The 23,784-nt window shown below is 41.8% G+C and overlaps 1 protein-coding gene across 1 annotated transcript in view; it reads right to left on the bottom strand.

Moving 5' to 3' along the window:
* LOC145411418 (uncharacterized) overlaps positions 1-23,784 on the bottom strand; it is a 37,759-nt gene that overhangs the window by 8,115 nt on the left and 5,860 nt on the right. The window contains exons 3-9 of the mRNA XM_080281457.1: positions 9,245-9,339; positions 7,540-7,669; positions 6,602-6,686; positions 5,692-5,834; positions 4,597-4,740; positions 2,581-2,716; positions 263-504 (exon numbers count right to left, since the gene is read on the bottom strand). Of these exons, the coding sequence (XP_080137583.1) occupies positions 263-504; positions 2,581-2,716; positions 4,597-4,740; positions 5,692-5,834; positions 6,602-6,686; positions 7,540-7,669; positions 9,245-9,339 (975 nt within the window). The remainder of the gene's footprint in view (positions 1-262; positions 505-2,580; positions 2,717-4,596; positions 4,741-5,691; positions 5,835-6,601; positions 6,687-7,539; positions 7,670-9,244; positions 9,340-23,784) is intronic.

The raw sequence follows: 23,784 nt of genomic DNA, 5'->3' as shown, positions 1-23,784 counted from the left end.
GGGCTCACTGAGGGTGATGCTGAGAGGGGAGTACAGAAAGTGAGTGGGTGGGGTACAGAATGGGAGGATATGGTACATCACCCCACTTGCAGGGAGAAATAAGAGGCATGATGATGATGGATAATTATTGACTGATGATTGATGATGATGATCATAATTATTATTATTATGATGATAATGATGATGATGACGACACAGATACAGATAGACAGCCTGATATAGAGAGACTGATATGGATAGACATACAGACAGACTGGCACACCTGTGCGAGTGCAGTAAGCGGTAATGGTGATAGTGCAGCCACCAACACAGCCACCAGGTCCAGCAGCCTCACCAGTCGCCACAGCTGCTGAGGCGCCAGGTCCTCCATGTTGGTCCTCACCCCCGCCCCTGTCACGCCTATGCCTACGCCGCCCAGCCCGCTACCCACGCCCAATAGCACGCTCACCGAGTCCATCCCTGCCGTGGCTAGGACGATTGTGGCCGATGTAACTAAGATACAGCCTGCGGGAGGAATGGTATACTGCAGTGCAGTGAGGTATAATCAGCAAGTTCTGTCATATCTCGTGCTGTATACACTGGAAGTTAAGGCTGTACTGTATTATTAAAACAGATGGCAAAGGTGCATGCAATCCCCCAATTTCTAAAGGTCACTTATGGAACGGCTATGAGCATTAGATGTGGTTAGTTTTTATGACACGTTATAAAGCGCAATTTGAAGCAAAAAAAAGAAAAAAGTAAACATTATTATGCGTTTAACAAATGTCATTCAAAACATGGAGATTTTACTTTCCCTTCGCACTTTCAGTTTTGATAATACAGCCTTAGTCTCCTGAGTCCAGAGCACCGGACACTAATGATATTTATTATCTGTGGCAAAGTACAGGCATCACGGTCAGGTGTTACGGATTGATCAGACTCATTTTCATCGTCCATGGAGAACTAAGTACGTGTAGGAGAGGAGATACGACTTCTGATGAAAACAGCAGAATATGTACAGTAGTTCATAGGATCGACTTGTCGAACTTCAGCAGTTCGATGTGGCCTTCATTAACTCTTTCACCACAAAAGTGTTCTACTGGCCTGAATGGAGGCGCTGGAGATGGACGCATGTGGTGGCACCGATATAACCAGGAGTTTAATTCCTTGCTTATAGAAATGATTCTCAGTTACGTATACATCCCTGTCCCCCGAAATTAGGATGGTGGACTGAAGGAGAAGAGGAACTAAAGCCTGCAGTCCATCGGGTTTACATTCAGTTGAGCCTGGGGTTACAACTTCTACTACGACAACTACTTCCTTGAATGACTGGTAACACCAAAAATAATAAAAATTATATCCTTGGGCTGAAGGAGTTAACATTATCACAGTCATAACTATTTCCCGCTAATACAGTGGATAAAACGCTGAAACACAGTTGAGAATTTTAGAGTACAGTCATATATTACTTCACGACCAATACCACCACCACCACCACCATCAAGACCACGACTACTACCATCATGGAAACCCAAGAGTCGCCAATTCGCAGTCTATGAAGTGGCATTCTCTTCAGCGACTCAGTTAAATGATGCAATGCTTCCTCCTAAGGAATTTCCATACTGATGCTGGCCACGATATAAACCATGTTCGCTGTAGGCTTAAAGCTAGACCAAGTGCCAGAACCAACTTATTGCCCGAATGTTGCTGGAAACTGCTGGACAAAACAAAAAAAAAAAAAAAAAAAAAAATCTAATGTATAGTAAGATTTGTAACAATATGAGTCTCAACTTCGACGACACTGTTTACTGTATTTGTTGTTTTGCTTAAGGTTCCATCCTACGATTAATGCTTGTGTGGCAGTTACCGATATGTACCCTCATTTCACTCATAAATTAGTACCCTGCAAGGTAAATGGATAGCCAAACCATTTACAACCTGTCGGAGTCGAAGTATACCAAAGTGGAATCCCAATACATAATATATAACCTCTACATCTTAATCCCAAGCATAATTATGGCTTGCATAAACACAGGACGGTTACTGCAGGTCGTGGTAATAAAATAATAAACGATACTTTTGCCACAAAGGTTTGTAAATACAGGGAACTTCTTAAAAAATACCAACTATGCACTTCCACAACATCTATGGCAATAAAATGATATCTTCCACACAAATACCTTATCAATGGCTTATTCCTTGACTAGTTACATTTCATTTCTTGATGGCCTAGTGGTCTAAAGTACCAGGCAGAGTGAAGATCACGTGCCATGAGGGTATGCTGTCACAAGTAAGCATTTAAAAGATAAACAGACAGGTGCAAATACAGAGCGATACAAATATAAACAAACAAGAGCAAGTAAGCAAAGGAGAAGGATATCAGACAACAGGAAATACAAACAGGAATATATACTTAACTGGACAGGGGCCAGTAAAGACAGCAAATACAAGGTATACAGGTAAGAGCAAATACAGACAAACATCATTAAGTATTAACAAACACGATTAAATATAAGCAAATAGAAAGATGCGAGATGAAAGGAGAGGGTAAGCATAAAATCACTGTTAAGCAAAAGGGAGCAAATAAGTAGAGACACTCACCAAAAACAACCGGAGCACGGCGTCTGTTGAGAGCAGAGGGGAGGGCCTCAATGAGGGAGAGAAGGGAGAGGGGCAGAAGGGGTTGTATAGCCACTACCGCCACCCCCAACACCACCAAAGCCACACCACACCCGCTCTGCCACAACGCAATCACAGTATTGTTAGTTATACTGTCAGGCTAAATATATCGGTATACATCTACAGTATCTTGACTGTTGTGTATTAGACTTCTTGCTCATATGTCTGCATTCGTACAGATACCAAAAACTTCCCTACCAAACATGAGTAAATACAATGTGCAAAAGTAGTTTAAAAAACGATTTTTTATTACATTTACCTGCTACATAGAAATGTTTATTCTGAAAGTCAGTTTCGATATTTGATAAAGTTCCAGTAAAACAGATACCAAAACATCAACTAATCTTATCAATTAACAATCTTGGACGGTGATTCAGTAATGCATTTGTTATTATGAAAACGGAGCCACTATTATTTTTATTGTCACTGGAAATAATATTTTAGACTGCGCATCAGTAAAACTTTAGTTAAGTAAGAAACACGAACTCACGCGTAATACTACACAGCTTTCATTCATCCACTGATATACGCTGTGAGAGTAATCCAGAAACAGCAAAAGAAAGACACGAAACTCGGATAATTCATCATTCAAACCTTCGGAAATACTGGTGCCCAATCCCCGGAACCTAACTATCTACAAATCAAAATGTACTTGATAATGCCTTTGGGATAAAGTTACTCCGTAGACTGGCAAGGTTCATCCTTTGTCATGTGGATTTCCATATTTCTTCCATCCATTTCTATGGGTTTTTTTAAAGCATAATTCGATATTCTCACATCCACTAACAATATATTTCCGCCCTCTCGGTCTTCCACACCGCCTCCTAACTGCAAGGTTTATCAAATATACCTTTTCCACCACTGCATCCACATCAATTTTCTCAGTGACCATATCTAAGCGCACATATCTTCTACCTTCACATCTATAGACTTCATTACACCACTTCTTTCGAGACTCTATTATTTCATGGAAGATGTAAAGCACGGAAGTCTATAGATAAACTTCATACACATACCTTGCTAGTCTTACTCCAAGTATAACGTTTTTCATCTCTGGGGTTGAGGAAGAAAGATTCCTTCCCACGTGTTCCCTGCATGTCATGGAGGGGAGTAGAAGGTAGGGGAGGTGTGGGACGGGAATGCCCTTACCCCACTCTACTAACCTCCAAAAAATTATTTCAACCAGGAAAAACAAATTAATACTGTAGTTACTTAACTAAACAGCGGAAGCTTATGGCATGTTTGTGAAAGGAGCCATTTTTATCGTTTACTCAAACAAATTTAACTTATTCATGGATTTCAAAAATCATACTATAAATGTTATCTTACCTATAAAACTGATGAGAACTGTTTTAAGTAAACAGAATCCACTCTTGTCCCTCTTTTGCTACCCAGGAAAAAGGAGCTTCACACTTTTGTTACAGTATTATTACTGAGATAACTTCTGTGTCAAGCACAAATAGCCCTTTTCAATCCGAAGTCTGCTCGTGCTGCTTCCAGGCGATTCTGTTCATCTAAAAGTAACCCTCCCATGGTGAAGGGATTTTGCTTTGCTGTAACAAAGGACTCCGTTGTTACTCTTGTTTGCTATTTTATCTGATACCTTCGCCATACTCTTGAGCCATGGTATGCTTTAGCAAGTACTACTGTAGATTGCTTGCAGCGAAAGTAAGGAACAACGGGAGTGCCATATTCTTCCGCCACTACGAGGAGGGCGCAGTGTGGAAGGTGTTCCAGTCACTTCTTTCGACAAGCTGGAAACACTAGGGTAGTTGTCTTCTATAACGAACGAATACACACACACACACACACACACACACACACACACACACACACACACACACACACACACGCACACGCACACGCACACGCGCACACGCGCACGCACACGCACATGCACGCACGCACGCACGCTCGCGCGCGTACAAAAGCACTCACCAAGGAAGGCGTATAGAGAGTGGTGTGTGTGAGGGCGAGGGGTGTTGCGAGAATGAGGGTGTGCAGGAGCCAGGTGTGGGCGGCGTGCACACCCACCAACGCCCACACACCCCGGCACGTCAATATGGACGCCCACGCCATATCCTGTGCACAAGAACGGGAAAAAAGAACATCACAAATTAAATTCAGGAGAACAAAACAGCTAATCCTATATCAGCCTATCCTTTGTGAGGTAAATGTTAACAAAACTATATTCCTTTTACTCTTACTTGGCCTAGAACTGCCATCCACCTTGAATACAGAGTTGTAGCAATACACCAACACTATAATATTATGTTAGTCACGAAAGAGTACTGTGGAAATGATGCAGAGCCTTACCATTGTCTTTTTCTGCCACTAAGTTACATGAAAAGACACAAAAGGACGAAAATCTGAGTCAGGTTAGAGTAAAAACACTATAAGAAATACAGAGTGATAAAACAGCCTACTGAACAATCAAATTATGCGGTAAAATATATAAAAAGCAATTATTAAACTTTAAATGAAGAGTACATTAAATCAAGCAATGAATCCTTGTATAGCCAAACCATTAAGCAATATACAATAATCAACGTTAAGTACAGTACAATATGCGACATAAAACTAGTATTTAACGTGCAAAATAAGATGAACAGCTAATATCCAAGAATTCATAACCAAGAATTAAAAAGGTTCGACAGATGAACAAGTATTAGTATTACTGTTAGTATTAGTAGCAGTTGTTGCTGCTGTTGTAGCCCCAGGTTCATCTTGAATGTGAACTATAAAAAAAAACAAAAAAAAACAAGAGAATTAAGGTACCCTTCTGCGGTCCACCATCATCCTTGCCGGGGATAAGAAAGGGGGGAAGGGATGTTTGTATAGCCAGGCAGTGGAGTCGACTGGTTATATTAATGACAACCCGGGAAGGCGTCCCTCTCCAGCACCCGAACAAGTAGTAAAGAGGTTAAATAAACAAGAATTAAAAACGAACCATACAAGTGAAGATAAATGAATTAAATACACCATAATAAAAAAAAAAAAAAAAAAACAACGTGAGAAAGTACAGTTTGTCACCTTATGCTTCGCGGCGTCTGGTGAAGGTAGGAAGAGGCAGAGTGGTGTGAGGAGGACTGCCAGGCCCCCCATCACATACTGCCCGCTGTACCACGCCTCCACGCTGCCCAGACCCGCACCCGCACTCGTCCCCACGTATGAACCTGCAGACACGTTACGCACGGTAACGGTAAGGCACAGGCATTATTAGTCGTCGTCTAGGTAGCTATTCAGATTTCGATTCACCTCTTTCATAGCTACAGTTTATGCACATTATATTTCAATATCTTCTTGAACTGTATGCAACTGATAGAAATTACTGTATCTCGATATCAAAATCATATAGACACAGTACAGGATAGGGTCAAGATGTAATAGGAAAATTAACTGTCGAGGAAGAGATGCTACGAAGCCTCCTATGGCACCTAGAATAAAGCCAGGAGATACATGGATCTGTTGCAGTCTGATTTCCCTTGTATTTCTTTATGTGAATATACTGTATGTATGATGGTGGTATGTATGCACTGTAATTTGCATACACTTTGAGTAACCAGCTCATCTACAGGATCAGTCAAAAGTCTGGGAACTTAGGGGAAATGGCAGGCGGTTATAAAGCATAATAACAACTAGAAAGCACTCGGAGAGCGCATACCTCCACCAATACCATTGACATACAAAAAAAAAAAAAAAAAAAGATTCGGATCCACATCCGTGGAGATATTGGGTGGAATACACAGAACCCGGATCCGCTCCAAAATTTAATCAATTGTTCCTTGACCCATGGCCCACTCTTCCACAAAATTTTATTGAAATTCATTGAGAACTTTTGGAAATTTTGTGCGGGATACCGAGGATCCGGATCGGCCCTTTCTTGGCCCATGGCCCACCCTTCCACAAAATTTCATTAAGCAAACAGAGGGAGTGAACTGACCTATCAGGACGAGCAGCGCCATGTTGGTCCTGGACGGCTGTGGTACCCCCTCCAGCACCTTCACTACAGCTGGGTACCCCACACCCTGCATCACACCACACCACCACCACAACCACTGTTAATATTATAATACTACACCACATCACCAGTTACCACACCACACCACTACCACACAATATCCAACTTCACTGACACCAACATAGCTAACATTCAAACACCTGCACGCAAAAACCGGATTAAAATTTAAAAAAAAAAAATGTTATCAAGCATTTTCCTAAAAAATAAATAAATAAACCTGTACCGCAAAACAAGCTTTTCACGGAGAACACAACAGGTGTATTAGTTAAACTTGTAGCAACAGCATTATTCTGTCCTCGTCTTCCATGATTACATACATATTCCAACTACAGGGTAATCCAATGAAAACTTTATCACAAAAACATTTAACAAAGCTGACTCGGACTTATGACATGTATGAGTACAAGCACCTGTTTAAGGCTATCCCCGATTCTGAATAACGATAACAATGACTGTCTTTAACAATGGGGAACCCGAGACAACCAAAGGGTTAACATAATGAATACTCGCTGTCTTGCATTTGAGGGAGCTACATGGTATTTCATCTGTGTAGCATTAAAAATTGATGACTGTTGACATTATTTATTATTGGTAACGGCCAGTCCTGTATTAACTCTTTCCACTAGAAGAGACCAATGGCTGGACTATCGCAGTCCAAAACAAACAGGGTTATAAACATCTATCGACGCGCCCGACAACACATCATAATTCTAAAATTCCATTCACCTTTGGGAGTTTCCAAGGCATGTTCAAGGAGAGGCTGTTGCTCGGACTGGCGTCTTCTGGTGACTGGACCACCTGGCATCATGTGTTTGCTTAAAACAAAATAATAACAACATATATCGTCGAACAACACGTACCTGGAAAGCGCCCTGAGCGATCCTGAATGCAAATAGAGGCCATGGTCCGCCGAGTGATGCCAGGTGAGTGAAGAGCCCCAGCACGCCCGCACCGGCCACACTGACGCCCAGCACCACACCAGCACCGACCCTGACACACCCACACTAACGTCAGGGTACAGGCGTGCAAAATGCGCCGGAGGAGAAGAAGAAAGGAGAGAGGGAAAGCTAAAGAGATAATGAGGGGGGTGGAATTAGGGAGAGAAGGGAAGATGTAGGCTGGAGGAGAGAAGAGAGAAGAAGAGAGGGAGGAGATATGGAATGATGAAAAGCGGTAGGAATTAAAGACATTAGGAATACGGCAAAGGGGTAGGATACCGGGAGGAAGGATTAAGGAACAGAAATGAGATGGAGAGGGGCAGAAGAGTCAGGAGTGGGCAGAGAAAGGATAGTGAGGCAGATGATGGAAGGATGATGGGAAGAGGGGGACTGATGGGGGAAAGGGGTAGGGGAAAGAACAAGAGAAGAGTTAGGAAGAAAGTGAAAGAAGGATGGGGGAGGGAGCAAACCAAGGGCTTGGGGTGAAATGAGGAGGGAGAAAGGAAAAGGAGATGGACTGGGGGGAAAGACGAGGAAAGGAGGGGACGATGGGGAATGGGGAGAGAGGAGAATGGTGGAAGACGGTGTGGACTACAGGGCGAGGGACAGTATATGAAAGGAGGGTACGGAAATAGGGCAGAGGAGAGAGGTTGGGGAGAAAAGTGTGAGAAAAGTGGGAGAAAGTGAGAGAAGAGTAGGGAAGGGCGTGAGCGGAAGGGTGGAGAGGGAAGTAGTATGGGAGAATAGTGATGAAGGGGGCTACGGGAGATGTGGAGACAGAGAATGGAAAAAAAAAGTATGAAGAGGAGCTGAGGAGATGGGCAGACGAGAAAAATGGATGGAAGGGTTAAGGGAGGGGAAAAGAGCTTGGGAAAGGAGTGGATGGAGGGTTGGTGGAGAAAAACAGAAGAATAGAGATAGTGACTGGGAATGGATGGAGGGATATAGAAGAGTGCGAGAATAATGGATAGAGGGACTGAATGATGGAGAAGAATGGGATAGAAGGGAGGTGAGAAGGGTGTGAAAGAGATTAGGGGAGGGGAGTTGGGTAAAGAGAGATTAAAGGGAATGGGGAGAGTATGGAAGCTAAGACGGGAAAGGGAGTGGAAAAAGTTGGAGAAGGAAGGGAGAGAAGAAAGATGAGAAGTGGATGGAAGGTTTGAGGAGGTGGTGGGGAAAGTAACAGGCAGTGGTACTAGAGGGGTAAAGCAAAGGGGATATCAGCAGGGGAATGAACACAAATGAGTGGAAACGGAGGTAAGAAGGAAGGAAGCAGACACAAGAGGATATGGAGGGGGAATATAGTGGTCAAAGGGACAGAAGCAGAGGGAAGGGCAGGTGACACAGAGGTAAGGGGAGCCTCGAAAACTACCGAACCTTGAGTGGTGGCACCTGTGCACGTCATCCTTCTCAAGGTGTCGCAGTATCATATTGACGATATTCTCAAATACTCTGGCTGACAATATCTAAAGATTTTCCAGCTTTGAAAAGTACGTATTAATGTAATGTTTCTGAAAAAAAAAAAAAAAAAAAAAAAAAAAAAACAGTCTGAAATAAACAGCGGGAGGACGATTACCAGAAATGTTAGAATAATAATGAAACAAGAATACAATGAGTGCATGCTTGCCTGTTGAGCAGAGGGTTGGCGGTGAAGGCAGTAATGAGCCACAGCCAGTACACGGCACTCACTATGATGCCCTCCACCAGTATTGACCAGTCATCCTGCATACATGTGATTCATAGGCATGATTATATTAACTTTACCAGAAAACAGGAAGCACGATATTTCTCTGGCTGTTTCACGTATTCACATGTCAAGAAATATCGTGAGTCCTTTCTATGTGTGAAGAGTTTGCATTTCGTGTGTTTCATACACAGACATCTAAGACTGAGTAAGATCAAAAGCGAAAAAATAAGAGCACTAGCATACATAGCTACCAAATTAATAAGAGGTGTGACAGTGTGCTCTTTGCCTAGTGATGACAGCGAGGTGCTGTGTAATTCTCGTACAAGCTGCACCGAAGGTGATGCTCACGCTGCAGTCTATCCTGAAGCTATAGGATTCACTGAGCAATAACACCTTCAAAAGCATTAGCTTATATTCAGTTTATTCTTGCTATTACCAGACTATTTCATTTCCCTAAACAAAAACCCTTAGTAACGACGGAGTTAATAAAAGCTATATCAAACCCCTGAAGTTTGCAGTTTCCCCTAAGGCCTAAGGTGAATACCATCGCTAGGAATAACATCAAGATGACGTCATTTTATTGAAAGACGCCGCACGGAGGTACGGGCAACTTTCCCATTTTTCCTCACTGACTTTTTTGGCAGTGGGACTGAAAGACTTTGGTGAACCTCTAATGCAGTATTTCATTATGTGGTACTATCGGCCCTCTTGCGCTGGTTCCACTTAAATAATCAACAGTGAAATTATTTACGATCGATCTGGCTCATTTACAGTATTTAATCAAAGATCTGATGTGAATCTTGTGGCCCACAGGATACTGTTCATCAATCACAGAATGTCGGTAGCGTCCCACTTGCAATGAAATAATGTTTACTTTTTTTCCTTAAGCTTTAGCTTTTCTTACTAACTCTTACCTGTTTTCCTGGGAGGACTTAACCAATGGCACCCTAAACAGCTTGCAATCCTAGCAACTGCAGGGGACCCCCGAGAAGTCGAGGCAACCCCTTGCGATCAGTGACTCAACCACTTCCTTTGCTACACTCAAAAAAGTTCAATCAAACTTAAAAGAAACTAGGATCTAAGTAGCAGCATTCTATTCTTGAACAGGTTCTATTAACATGATGCAAAACTATGACTCAAACAGCACGTCAGTAACTGTTGTTTCCTGTGTAACAAGTTAGCCTAATCCCTTACCCGGTGTCCGTTTTGTTTCTCTGCTTATTCCAAAGTATGGTTCATTGTACTTTGTACACAATCACCAAAAGAAACCAATTTACCCACAGTTTGAAGACCATTAACCAAGAGAGCATTATACAAGCCTGTTAAAGCATTTTCCAGGGGACCCCCAAATCACTGAGTCCATCGCGAATAACATTCTTCCAAGCAATGAAGGGTAAGACGAGTTTCCGGTCAAAATTTTTTTGAAGTTAGATACTTGTTTGAGTAAAAAATACGCAGAAAATAACTGTCAACCATTATTTCCCCCCAAAATGTGCAGAAACATGAAAAAATAATAAAGTAGCCGAAAAATCACGTGACTCTGAAACAGCCTGTGATTGGTCGTGACGTCACTACTCACATTGAGGCAGCATAGTCTGCTTTGTTGACATTTAGCCAGCAAACACTGGGCTTATTTCTGACCTCTAAGAATGTCCAGTGACAAGAGGAATAATTGTTAATGTTTCGTTCCAATGTGTAAGTGCACTGACAAAAGCACAGTAGGGAAATTATTCCTCTGTAAACCACCCAATAACACTAAACGAAAGCAGTGGTGGCTGGCTGCTCGTCGGAAGTTCCCATTGCTGGAATGCAGTCTTTACTGTTGTGAAAATATTATATTCTTCACCATGTAGGTTCATACACACCTATTTATCTGGAATTCGGTAAAGAAAACTGTGCTTAATTTAACTATTAATAAAATATTAGGAGTCAGAGCGAAAACATGCTAAGGTTACTGGGTATTTCTACTTTAGATCGCCAACATGCCTTGACAAGACTTCTGCGTTGCACAAATACTGATTTAAAGTGCAAATAAGTGCATTTGTATGTTAAATTAATATTTATACAAAGCTAAAGTCTGCCAAGGCAAGCTGTTGAGCTAAAGGAGAAAACACTTCGCCAATTTTAGAAGGTTTTCGCTGTGAATCCGGATTTTTTTAAAGATAAAATTAAATACAAAAATTTGACCAGATTTCGGATCATTAGGTGAGTATGAACCTCTATGGTGATGAAATCTATAACACTTACCAATTAAAAAGTGCCAATTCGGTAAATGACCGCCAATTCGGTATTTCGTCACTCTCCCCTGAAGTATTGCAGTTCAGTCACAAAGTTTTTTTTTTTTTTTTTCCCGGAAAACTAATGATGAAGAGGTCAGATATGAAATATGAGCATGATACCATCATAAACTCATACAACTGAAACTGTACGGCATACATTTAACACTTTCCACCTCATGAGGTACGAGCACCGCTCGGCTATGGTGTAGCTGTAAGCTACTTCTGGTCGATTTCACCACAATTTAATTACCTAACAGGTACCATCCATTTACACCATGAAAAGTATTCCTTCACAACATTCCTGAAGGGGGTAGCTTGGATCTACGGTGGCCATGTAGGTACAACTATCATCTCTGTTACTGGTATTGTGTGATGGATTGGAGCGTCGTCTGCATGTGAATGCTGACGTCATCGCCAACATGGCGGCTCCACTCCAGCCGCAAAGAAATAAAGTTATCACGTCTTGTTCAGTGCAAATGATAAATTAAATTAAAAGATACCTATACCGTAAGTTTTTACGTACATGGCAGAGTGCACTGGCCATGTTTACCCAGAACCGGCAACACGTCTAATCTGCAGGCTCTTCATTAGTTACTCCCGACTTCTTCGTTTTCTTTTCTCTTAAGTTTTCCTTGTGAGGTAAAACTCCCTAATTCCAAAATAGAAGCAGATGCTTGCGCTGTGCCATCCGACAAAAATAAGGTCAATTTTTGGAAGTTCACATCACTCGATCCAGGAAAACTGGAGCAACCATGTCGTAGACCACGTTATTTTGAATCTATTCTACTATAAATTTGTTTTCGGAAATGTATAGCTACCGTGAAAATCCTATATTTAATTACCTCGGATCTCCGCCAACGTCTGCCAGTAGTCGGCATAGTTAACGTTCCAAACGAGCATTTTTTTAAATCTGAAAGCTGGCTGTCAATCGCAAGTGAGGTTTGGCTGGATTAGCTTTGGTTTGGTTAGGTTAAGTATAGTTAAATCATTAGGTTTCTCATTGCTTTGACACGAGATACACTGACGCGTCCAGTCGGACAGACGGCACAACGCGGCCAGTCGGTGAGACAGACGGTAAACATTGCCGTGTGCAACCTGGCAGCTTCCTTAACTACCCAAAAATAGGTATATTTTGCCTTGGGTAGGCCTAATCTCCAGAGCGACTGATATCCGAAAAAAAGAAGCTCAATTCATTCAAATCACACTAAAATCGACAAGATATTTTTTTTTTTTTTTTTTCGAAATCGTGAACTACCGAAAACTGACCAATAATTGTTTATGTTCTGTCATGATATCCACTGTTTTAAGCTGATAAATTGATTTTTAAAATGTAGTCAAAACAGATATGCCACAAAAACATCGCTATATAGGTATACTAACCCTTACAGTCTGAGCATGGCGTTTTTTTATTTTATTCTTCCTGCGATAGGACAATTTTGTCAAACTCAGGACAGACTTTTCCAATTGGAAGGGTTTGATACAGCCTCATTAACCTCTAATAAACTACCAGAGACCGTTCCTTGATTGAATAAAGTCGTCTGGTGATGGGCTGATTAAATTGACAATGTCATCAGACTTGGCAACACCACCACCAACTTTCCATAAATGTTGTGTTTCCTGCTGAAGGGATTAGGTGTAGTTTTACTTGACCCCTTCATTATGAAAGGGCGTTCCTACAAAATAAAATCGTTTGGCGGTATAAGGAATAAAATGTAATAATATGTCATAGCACTGATGGGGTTCAGAGACTATGGATATGTTGGTTGTGTCAAAAGGCGTTCAAGTGGTGAATGCCATCGTCAGGCAATTCACTGAGTGGGTCACCTTGCCACTCTCAAGTCCAAACACAGATAATGCTATCGTTCTCTCTCCTTATCTCTCACGATACTTTCATTTCAGTATCAGTCGCACCTTCTTTGTATTTGCTTTACCACGATAGTACTTCCATTTAACGAACAGTCGCCTGACGATCGCATGCGGAGAATGAGAAAAAAAAAAAAATCTATGGAGTGGGTTAATGCAGATGCTAATTCTAAAGCCTTCACTACGATGCGTCTCCTTTTAGCTATGCAAGATTATCTGGTGAAGGTAAAAACTGAATAAGAGAGGTATCATCCTACTGAAAGGGCTACATACAAGACAGTTAATGTTAAACTACCAATTCTTTGACACTATAAACAATTCTAGTGTATGGTAAAAAAAATAATGATGGAGTAGAAACTGAGAAAGTACAGATGCGTGAAAAAAATGTAGCTCTGCTTATTAGACGAAAAGTTATGAAACTTTTTGTGCATAATCTTTGAAGATCATAATGTCTTGTCATTCGTCACATTGAAATAAATCGTACTTACTCGTACTTTCGTAACTGTACTGTATATATATCACAACAGAATTGAAGAAAAGACTGTCACTGAATTATTTGATAGCTATTATTCGAATGGTACCTGCTGCCAAGTTCAAGGGCGTATCCAGGAGTACAGGTGACAGGTTTCCACTACGTAAACATCCTCAACATACACTACTGAGAGGGAAGGGAGGGGAAGAAGTGAAGATAAAAGGAAACTAGAGGGTACCCCCAAGGGGGACAATCACACCAGCCGGGAGCCGATACATATCTAGCGCGGCTCGAACCAATTTCGAACTTGTAGATTTTCATCCCTACTACACACCTGTTAAATTTTGTGGGGATATCTCAAGCGGTTGCGAAGCTATCGTGCTAACAGACACACGGACAGACAAACAAACTGAAAACAATAATCAAGAGATTTGCATCCCTCCTGTAAAATTTTGTGATGATATCTTGAGAGGTTGAGAAGTTATCGTGCTCTCTCTCTCTCTCTCTCTCTCTCTCTCTCTCTCTCTCTCTCTCTCTCTCTCTCACACACACACACACACACACACACACACAATGAAAATACCAGCTTCGCTATCGCGGTTGGTAATCAATATCATGATTCTGGAATAGCAGCTGGTATGGAAAGGACTGTAGCTACGTATATGAATGATAATAATTAGCGCAAAAAGGCAGCTTCAAGATGGAAATATGTTAAGAAGTGTAGAGAAGCCATAATGAATTCGAGGAATGTAAACTGGAGAGAAATAAAGAATGGATTGGAGGATAGAATTTAAGCAATGGACTGGGATTCTCGAACTCGGGTGACAGTGAACGATGGTTTGAGTGATGAGTTTTCCGTAAATAATGGTGTACAACAGGGGCCAGATATAAGCCCTTTGTTGTTTATCCAGGTGTCAAAAGTTCTTTCACGCGACTTCAGAACCGAACTCCCACGGGTGGCGTTGCGTGCTGACAGCTTGGTGTTCATCGCGAAGAATGCGAGGGTAGCCAAGGAACGATTTTGGAACTGGATAGATGGAATGAGATACAAGGGTCTGAGAGTAAATGCGGATAAAAGTGATGATAACTAGGGTTGGTGGTGCTATTGCCACTCAGAGGGAGTAATAGTCAAGTGCAGTTTGCCTCAAGTGTGGGAAAAGTAACTTCATCTTTTGCAGTGTTTGTGTTATATGGGTAGGCCTATACAGGAGATATATGGTACGAGTATGAGAGGCACACTACAAAATAATGCTGATATCGTGAGTGCGGTGTGTCAGGAAGAGCATGCAGAAGAAGAGAAGAGGGAAGGCGTTAATCTGGTTGAAGAGTCTCCGGTGTGTGGAGTTTTGTTATTAAGGGGACGTGGTATGTGCTGGAGGTGACGCTGAAGCTAGCTCTGTGGCGAGGGTAATGAGAGGCTGGAAGAAGTTCAGGGAGTTGTTGCTCCTCCTGATATAGAGGGCTCTACCTCCTTCCAAAGGAGTCTTTGTATGCTGCATGTGTTAGGAGTGTAATGCTGTACGTAATAAGAGGGTAAGGAGGTGAGACTTGGGCCTCAGACATACAGAGATGATAATGATTAGATGGATGTGCAGTGTGTCCTTAAATGACAGGCCTAGAGGAGTTAGGATTTTGAATAAAAATTTGGGGAAGGCTGGAATATGAATGTATTGTGTTGTCACAAGCAGAAGTTGGTTGAAAATGCCTGGGTATGTGGAGCGGATGAAGGATGACAAATGGGTGCAGAGGGTGAGATGTATGAACGCTGAGGGTAGAGCTGCGTAAGGCAAAGAGTAAAAGTCCTGGAACGGGTCAGAGAATGTGATTTTAGGGATCTGGGACTGAACAGTGTGTGTAAGAGATCCAGCAGAATGGAGCGCCGCCATTGGGTGATAATGGCCGACGCATGGAGGCATGCTGAAGCCATTATATATGAACGACATATATTTGGTCATCTATAGTGACGTTCGGTACGGTATATGGTGCACTAAAACAAATATATATAACGGATGGCGGAACAGTCAAATCAGTTAGCTACGTCTTCTGAAATACGAAAACTTTTATCTTGTTCTTACTACGTCACACGATTTTGCTAAGTTCAGGAAAGACCTCTCATACTAAAAGGATTTGGCTTCAGTACGGTAGATAACATAAAAGAAAGAGTGGTGACAAAGAAAACTCCGTAAGTATTCCCAGCATGTCGTAAAAGAAGAGAAGTAGGACTGAAAGACTAAAAACCCTCGTTTATCAGAATCCTAACCAGGCGACCCCAACGCGCAGTATACCCTGCGGAAGTGGCTCCCGACATGACTGCGGGAGGTGGGTGAGCGGAGGGGGAATGAGTTTACTTTACCCTAATTCATCTCCCTGTGGAGATCAAACAGTCTGTTCTTGATCTCCACACTTAATGTGGGAGGTAGGGTAGCGAGAGGCAGACCGAAAAAGACCTGGGACGAGGTCATTGAGTGTGACCTCAGAGTTAAAGGACTAAATAAGGAAGCTGTCAAAGATCAAGCAGCCGCCATTAGATGACCAAGGCCGAAGCATGCAAGCATGTTGGAGACTTCAAAAAAGAAAACTAAATACGGTATATAACCTGGCAAAGATCCCTAAACACCCTCAGCTCAGTCGATGGAGGGTCGATATGACTTGCAACTAACCAAAACGTTTATTCCAACCTCATAAACAAAGTCATCGCATTTCATGCGAACACTGCTTAATGTTCAACATGTGGAAGTTGCCCAGTAACATATGACAGACATAATAGCAAACCATACCACGAATAATTATTACGGTATATATTACGCAAATATAGCAAGAATAACTTAATCGACTATAGTGCGTGCCACACTCCATCCTCCTCCATGCCGCCCCCAGTCTCAAAGTCAGCACGCTCCCTCTCCAGTAAGGTCAAAATCTACCATCACTATCTCACTTATCACCACTCGTACAATGTTAACATTGCTGGGTGGATGGCTTGTTGGTACAGAAACTAAGATTTGTAAGCTGTCAGTAGAGTAAGCCTAATAATACAGGTGCCTATGTGCCAATTATCTATTTCATCCATGCAAATGAAAAAAATAAATAAAGACCAATGGTGCTTGAAAGGAATGAATATTACACAGTAATTATTGGTATAATACAGAGTTGAAAGTGAGAAACCATAATACAGGTGCCTATATGCCAATTATCTATCCATGTAAATGGAAAAAAAAAAAAAAAAAGGAACAGTGGTGCTTGAAAGGAATGAATATTACACAGTAATGTTTGGTATACAACAGAGGTTAAAGTGAGAAAGCATTATGAAATAGAGAAAGCAGTTGAGAGTTGAGGTGACTGAGGATTGTGGTAGCTTCAGATATCCGAGATGTGTTGTTTAAACACGGCAACATGATGTCTGCGTTAAAGAGATCACCTCAGAGGGAAAAGTACATGAAGAAACTGACAGCAAATCGAGGCATATAATAGTTGGTTCAAAGATGATGAGGACCCTCAGGAGGAGTGTGCTGCTTCCGACACTCGTATAAGAGTGAAACAGGCACAGTGAAAACAACATTCCAGGCCACAGGTCGTTGAAATAGCTTTTTTTTTTTAATAGTTGCAAATATGTATACATGTATGCAGGCTGACTGGCATAAGCAATAGTGTAATCTGGGAGAATTCTTGAATAGAAGAATGGACTGAAGAAGTGAGCTGAACTGCAGGATGGAATACGTGGAACATTTTAAGAGGGTATGGACATGTGTTTATTTATTTTGTTTCGGTTACCACCAAACGATTATTACTCTTCCACCTTAAGAATATTACTAGATATAGCCTCCATAGTTCATAACACGAGGAAAGGAAAATGACGTCACCGTACTAAAAGTGTTAAAAGAATGAACGCACGAGGAGAGGGGGTCAAAGTCTCTTAAGATTAAGTTAAGGGTACTGTGGAAATGAGGAGGCTGTGCTGTGTGGGGGAAAATGAAACGATGCATAGTTCAAGAAGGTATGGAAGAGGAGTGAGGGCTATGGATAGAGAAGAAGGTTTTCAAGAGGGCACAAGGCGTCAGAGATGATGAGAATGAAGATTAGGATGATGGATGAATCTTAGAATGCTGAGATTTCTTCAAAATAAGTATTAACTGGTATTAGCCTTGGAAAAAATACTAAATTCCGCCATACTACAAATAATGTTATCTCAAGTGTGTAATGTCGTTTGGAATTGCCTGGGCAGAATGGTGAAGTGCTTTCATAGTACCGAATGGGTTAATCTGCCCACCTATCAAACAACTGTCTGTCTGTCACCGTTATCTAGAATTCATCTTAAACGTTGGAGCATCTCTACGAACGGATCTATCTCTCAATAACGATTTTTCGGACGAGAGGTGCTTCCCTCCCGTGGTATTTAGCGTCTTTAGCGAAGCCAGCCCCCCCCCCCCACACACACACAAAAGCACACCAAGGGCTATATAACCGAAGGACACTGAAGCTCCCGCATCTAGTACTTTTGTACTTATCTTTATACACTTATGGGGTGACCCCACTGAAATTGTGTAATACCTATTGGAGTGATTATTTACACCAGCAAGTGATAATACAGCTATCGGTTATTTAATTTCAGTGAAAATGACATCACAAAGCTTCTTCAAATATATCTATCTATCTATCTATCTATCTATCTATCTATCTATATCTATATCTATATCTATATATATATATATATATATATATATATATATATATATATATATAGATATATATATATATATATATATATATATATATATATATATATATATATATATATATATATATATATATATATATATATCGTCTATTATCGAAGAGAATAAAATATGTTCTGATATAACTATTTAGGGCAATTTCTCGTTGGACTAGCGATACAAGTTGATATTCGAATAACTGTATTACTATCCCGGAAGATAGATGTGTTTCTCTTGAGAGTTTTTCGCGTTCGTTATTAATTTTACACATCAGAACTGCGAATCGCACACAGCTAGAGTTGACAACGGACTCCTCGTAGGTGAGATGTAAGAGAAAGACCAGGTGGATATGAAAGCGAATAATGATCGAACCAACCTTGTGACTGCATTATTCACAAACCATCGTGTCTAAATGTCAGAAGACACTTCTGTAATTTGGTAGTTTCAAAATCAACATACGAGTATACTGGTTCTCATCTGTACATAAATGTTGCTTTGAATAAACTGGGAGTGGTGGGACTGGGAATGGTGGAACTGGCAGTGGTGAGAATGGATAGGTGATTGGTGAGAATGGCACTGAATATCTCTTGGTCGAGTCATGAACTGTGTGCAGAATGAATGGCTAAACAAACAATAAAACAATCAGTTCTTGTCTCGTTCCCAGGGTCTCTGTTGGTCCAGATCTGGTGGCAAGTGATCATGATGGTCCACATCACCATATTCCTGTGATAACTGGTGAAGAGGCTGCTATCAAACACACTGTGTGATATGATACCAACTTCAAACACACCGAAACAATTAAATAATCGTCTTTTCGTCATTAATAAATAACCGCGGCGGTAATCACTTCTGAATACTTGTAATTTTATCGCACTAGTTATTTTTCTTCATAAATAACGTGCATAAAAGCTTTGTGTTTGTAACTCGAAGAAGTTAATATATTCCATGCCCAACATCCTTATCTCCTATTATCATTTTCTCGTTCAAAACATCCTCCAGAAGAACAACGGTGTGCATTACCAATCCGCTACTCTTTTAATATCATACGGTAAAAATACCAATCCCTGTATAAGATAAATCACTGCACAGTGAAAATGCACAAGGTTTGTGCCTCAATCAATTTTTGTAACGATGCTAACACGAAAATACAAGTAACACTTTTTTTTCTGCTTCCATTAATGTCTTACTACGGGAGCAGTCGGCGTGCATTGGAACCATTGCCTAACATTGTTATACTCGTAACGCTTGCTATGGAATCCTTAGTCAGATCTAGACCTGCCCCCAGTGAAATCATTATGATGGAAATACCGTACTTTTCGTCAAGATGCAAATGAATCAACTGTGGAAGTATCCCATACCCTGCTTGGTACACCCATCTACGTATCTTCTCCAAAATGGCCCTGACAAAATGGATTTCAAAAACACTTTCCAGTTTCACTGGCAGTTCTTCATTCAGTCTTCATTCACTTGTCATATACTGTTCTCTTCGACCTGGTTTTGTCTTGTTTACAGTCCCTTTCTCCCCTCCCCCCCATTTCCTCCAGCCTATTCTCTCTTTTAATTTTACCTTTTGCTAGTTATCATTTGCTGTAGCCGTTCATGTCGTATAAACTCATTTTGCACGTAAACTATATACTTTTCTCCTAATAACGGCTTAATCTTTCTAGTACGATGACTACTATTAATTCTGCTGGTTCTGACGATTTTACGTAACTTAGGAGAGCCCCTCGTTATGTGGAGGTAAGTGAAGGCCATCTCTAACCCCTCCACTTCTGAGTTACTCACGTCCACCTGATTATATGGCGAATTACACTGGTCTGTTCTTGGTAGCTATAGAACATTTTTTTCAGATTAGGACAGTCTTCTCAGGACTGGAGGGGCTATATACGGCCTTCATTATCCCCTTGAATACCAAAGGTGTTTCATTAAGTAAATAAAATCATCTGATGGTAACGAATAACACCAAAATGGACTGAAAGGGTCAAGCTGAAACGAGTTCCCTAAAAATAATGGATATAATCATAGGTAATGATACTGATGGAAGTTAACCAAATTTCTTCATTCTTTCTCCATTCATACAGGAGCGGCACACACGAAAGCAAAGGAGAATATCTGCCAAGTCGGCTAAATGAGAGAATTCCATTTGCAGAGGAGTTCCAGTTTCATATGCGATACTGTTTGGGAAAATCGTTATTCGCTTTCAGTTTGGCGCACACTTCCCCATCCAATCATCCACCTCAAAAGCTTCAATATTAGTACTAATGACGTTTACCTCCAAAAAACAATTTTGTGTGTGTGTGTGTGTGTGTGTCTCTCTCTCTCTCTCTCTCTCTCTCTCTCTCTCTCTCTCTCTTCCATCTATGTATCTATCTATTTATTTATCCATCTGTCTAGAGAGATGGATTGATAAACTGATAGAGAGATGGATAGACATACAGATCTCCCTGATTTCTGTTCACAGCTCTTGTCTCACAGATCTCCAAACAAAAAAGTACATCTCAAGGCGTGCTCTCCAGAATCTTGCAAAACACCTTTATGACTGCTATTCAACTTCCACTTCGAGGAAAATATTTGGTCCGTTCTGTCTAACCTCGCGGAAAAAAGCTCAGATACCTTTGTTCAGTATCTGATTAAAAAAAAAAAAAATGGAATCTTTATGCACAATCTGTCCAATCTTCAACATCGCGAAACAGCTTGGATTCAAATTTACGATGACGCAAAAGGAAGGGATAATACAAAAACTTCGCTTGCTGTATGTTCCTCCCGGAGAAACGAATCATAGTTACGAGAGACATCTGTTCGTAAGTATTTCCGTGAATCCAGCCCAAGTGTCTAGTGCGAGCATTCGAATCGGGACAAACACTAATGTCCCCCAACCCCCGCCGCGGAGATAACAGCTTACAGGACCCCCAACCCTCTCAGAATAATATCCTCCTGGATCTGGTGCCTCCGTATCGTCCCTTCCGCTCCACTACGATGCAACCTAATCTAAGCTAATGGCTACCAGGGGGAAGGGGTCTGTTCGCGCAATGATACTGTCCTGGAAAACATGCAACGCGGGCGAGCGACTGAATATCACTTTGTCTTGTTTATCTTAAGTATATCTCTTTATATACCCTATCTTTATCTTCGTCTGCTGTATATATTTCTGTATTTCTACATCGGCATCTTTCTGTCTCTTAATCTACCCTCCTTATCTACTGATCTCAGCTAGGTCTGTTCGCGCTATAACAGTGGAAACTGTACCGATAGGAAGCAAAGGGATTTCACTCGATTCCGTTTATCTATATCTAAATCTTCTTATCTAACTTCACGTATTTATCAGTATATCTGTATCTGCCTATTGCCTGTCTCATTACCGGTATCTACATTCTTACCTATCTAGCTTTCTACCTAGCTACCTCATACACAACGGGATATATTAACCTGTCCGGATATCTGTCCATCTTCCTCCTGTCTGTCAACATTTCAACCTTACATGTCTGTCTGCTTACCCTATACATTCACCACTCTGTGTCTAACGCATGACGCCGCATCCTGTGAGGATAGATCTCGGGGAGGAAAAAAATTCCAAATACTTATGTCCTTACTGATTAACCCCTTCAGTAACATTACGTGCTGCTTTATTCTTGCTACTCTTTGGCGGCTTTCATGAGTTCAGGAGAGCCCAACAGCAGTGAAGAAGTTAATGATTGCTGTGTCTAACCCCGCCAGTTCAATACATCTCTCTTAATCTAAATAAATCGTCTGGACATGACATGAAAAAGAGACGTTATCGTATTGAAGGAGTTTGCTATCTTTTCCTCCTATGACCTACTACTCTCATATACTCCCCAACATTATTCTCTGTGCACCTCTCCCTCTGCCTATCACTCTACGCTCATACACCCTCGCATATTCCTCCACAGTGTGTTTGGTCCGCTTCTTCTAATCAACACACTCTCATCCTCTATTCACCCTACAATGATAGCTAGATTACTCAATCTAGGCCCCTGATCATCGTAATAAGGCTTATTACATATTACTTTTGGCTTTGCCGCCTAACAGTTTATAAAAGATTATCACACATTTATAGCAGGGCACGGTCGCGCGGCGGGTGTCTGTCAGTTACAACTGAGCCACAGTACAAAAAATAGTGTGTCAAGTGGTTTACTGAAATTAAGGGAGGAGGAGGAGGAAGAGCAGGAGAAGGACGAGGAGGAGGACAAGGACGAGGAGGAGGACGAGAAGGAGAAGGAGGAGGAGGAGGACGACGACGACGAGAAGGAGGAGGAGGAGGACGACGACGACGAGAAGGAGGAGGAGGACAAAGAAGAGGAGGAGGACGAGGAGGAGGACGACGACGAGGAGGAAGGGTGGGGGGATGGGAGGAGGAGGAAGGATGGGGGATGGGAGGAGGAGGAAGGATGGGGGATGGGAGGAGGAGGAAGGATGGGGGATGGGAGGAGGAGGAAGGGTGGGGGGATGGGAGGAGGAGGAAGGATGGGAGATGGGAGGAAGATGAAGAGTGAGGAATGAGGAATCGGAGGAGGTGGAATGGTAGAGGTTAGGAAGAGGAGGAAGGGTGAAGAACGCGCTGACGGGGTAGGGGAAAAAGGGAGCGGAGGAGGGGAGACTGCCGTGAAGGGGGGAGAGGACGGACAGGAAAGGAAATGGAGGGGGAAGGTGGTTCAGAGGAAGAAGGGAATATACGAAAGAGGGAAGACGTGAAGAAGAGGGAGGGGATGGACGAGAAGGGGAGAGGGTGGGAGAGGACGCTCGAGAGGAGGAAGAAGAGGAAGGGAGGGGATAGACGAGAAGGGGAGGGGAAGGGGTGGTGACAAGAGGGGAGTGAAAAGAGAATTCCTGAAAAATTCTTATTATGCCAACCTGTTCCCACTATGCTATACCCACCACTAAACTACCAACCCATTATCATACTAGTACCTATATCATGTCGACTTATCTGATAGAGTCGGTATTTAAGGAATCTTATCCCCATTTCGTAAGCTCTCTTTTGACTGAGTACAGGAAAAGGGCTGGGAATGTCACTGACGGTCTACTGCATAGCCTATCCACGTTTATGGCTTCTGAGATTTAGATAAAAATCCATAAACACCCACCATATCAGATAACTGCCCTGTGGCAAAATGCATTCCTCCTTTTGGCAGCAAAGTG

This window comes from Coenobita brevimanus, chromosome 89 (assembly GCF_032717465.1).
Source record: "Coenobita brevimanus isolate Jiangsu-jjx chromosome 89, ASM3271746v2, whole genome shotgun sequence".
In the NCBI taxonomy this organism is placed as follows: Eukaryota; Metazoa; Arthropoda; class Malacostraca; order Decapoda; family Coenobitidae; genus Coenobita; species Coenobita brevimanus.
Note: the sequence above shows the minus strand (reverse complement) of the source record. Positions and strands in the feature narration are given on the sequence as shown.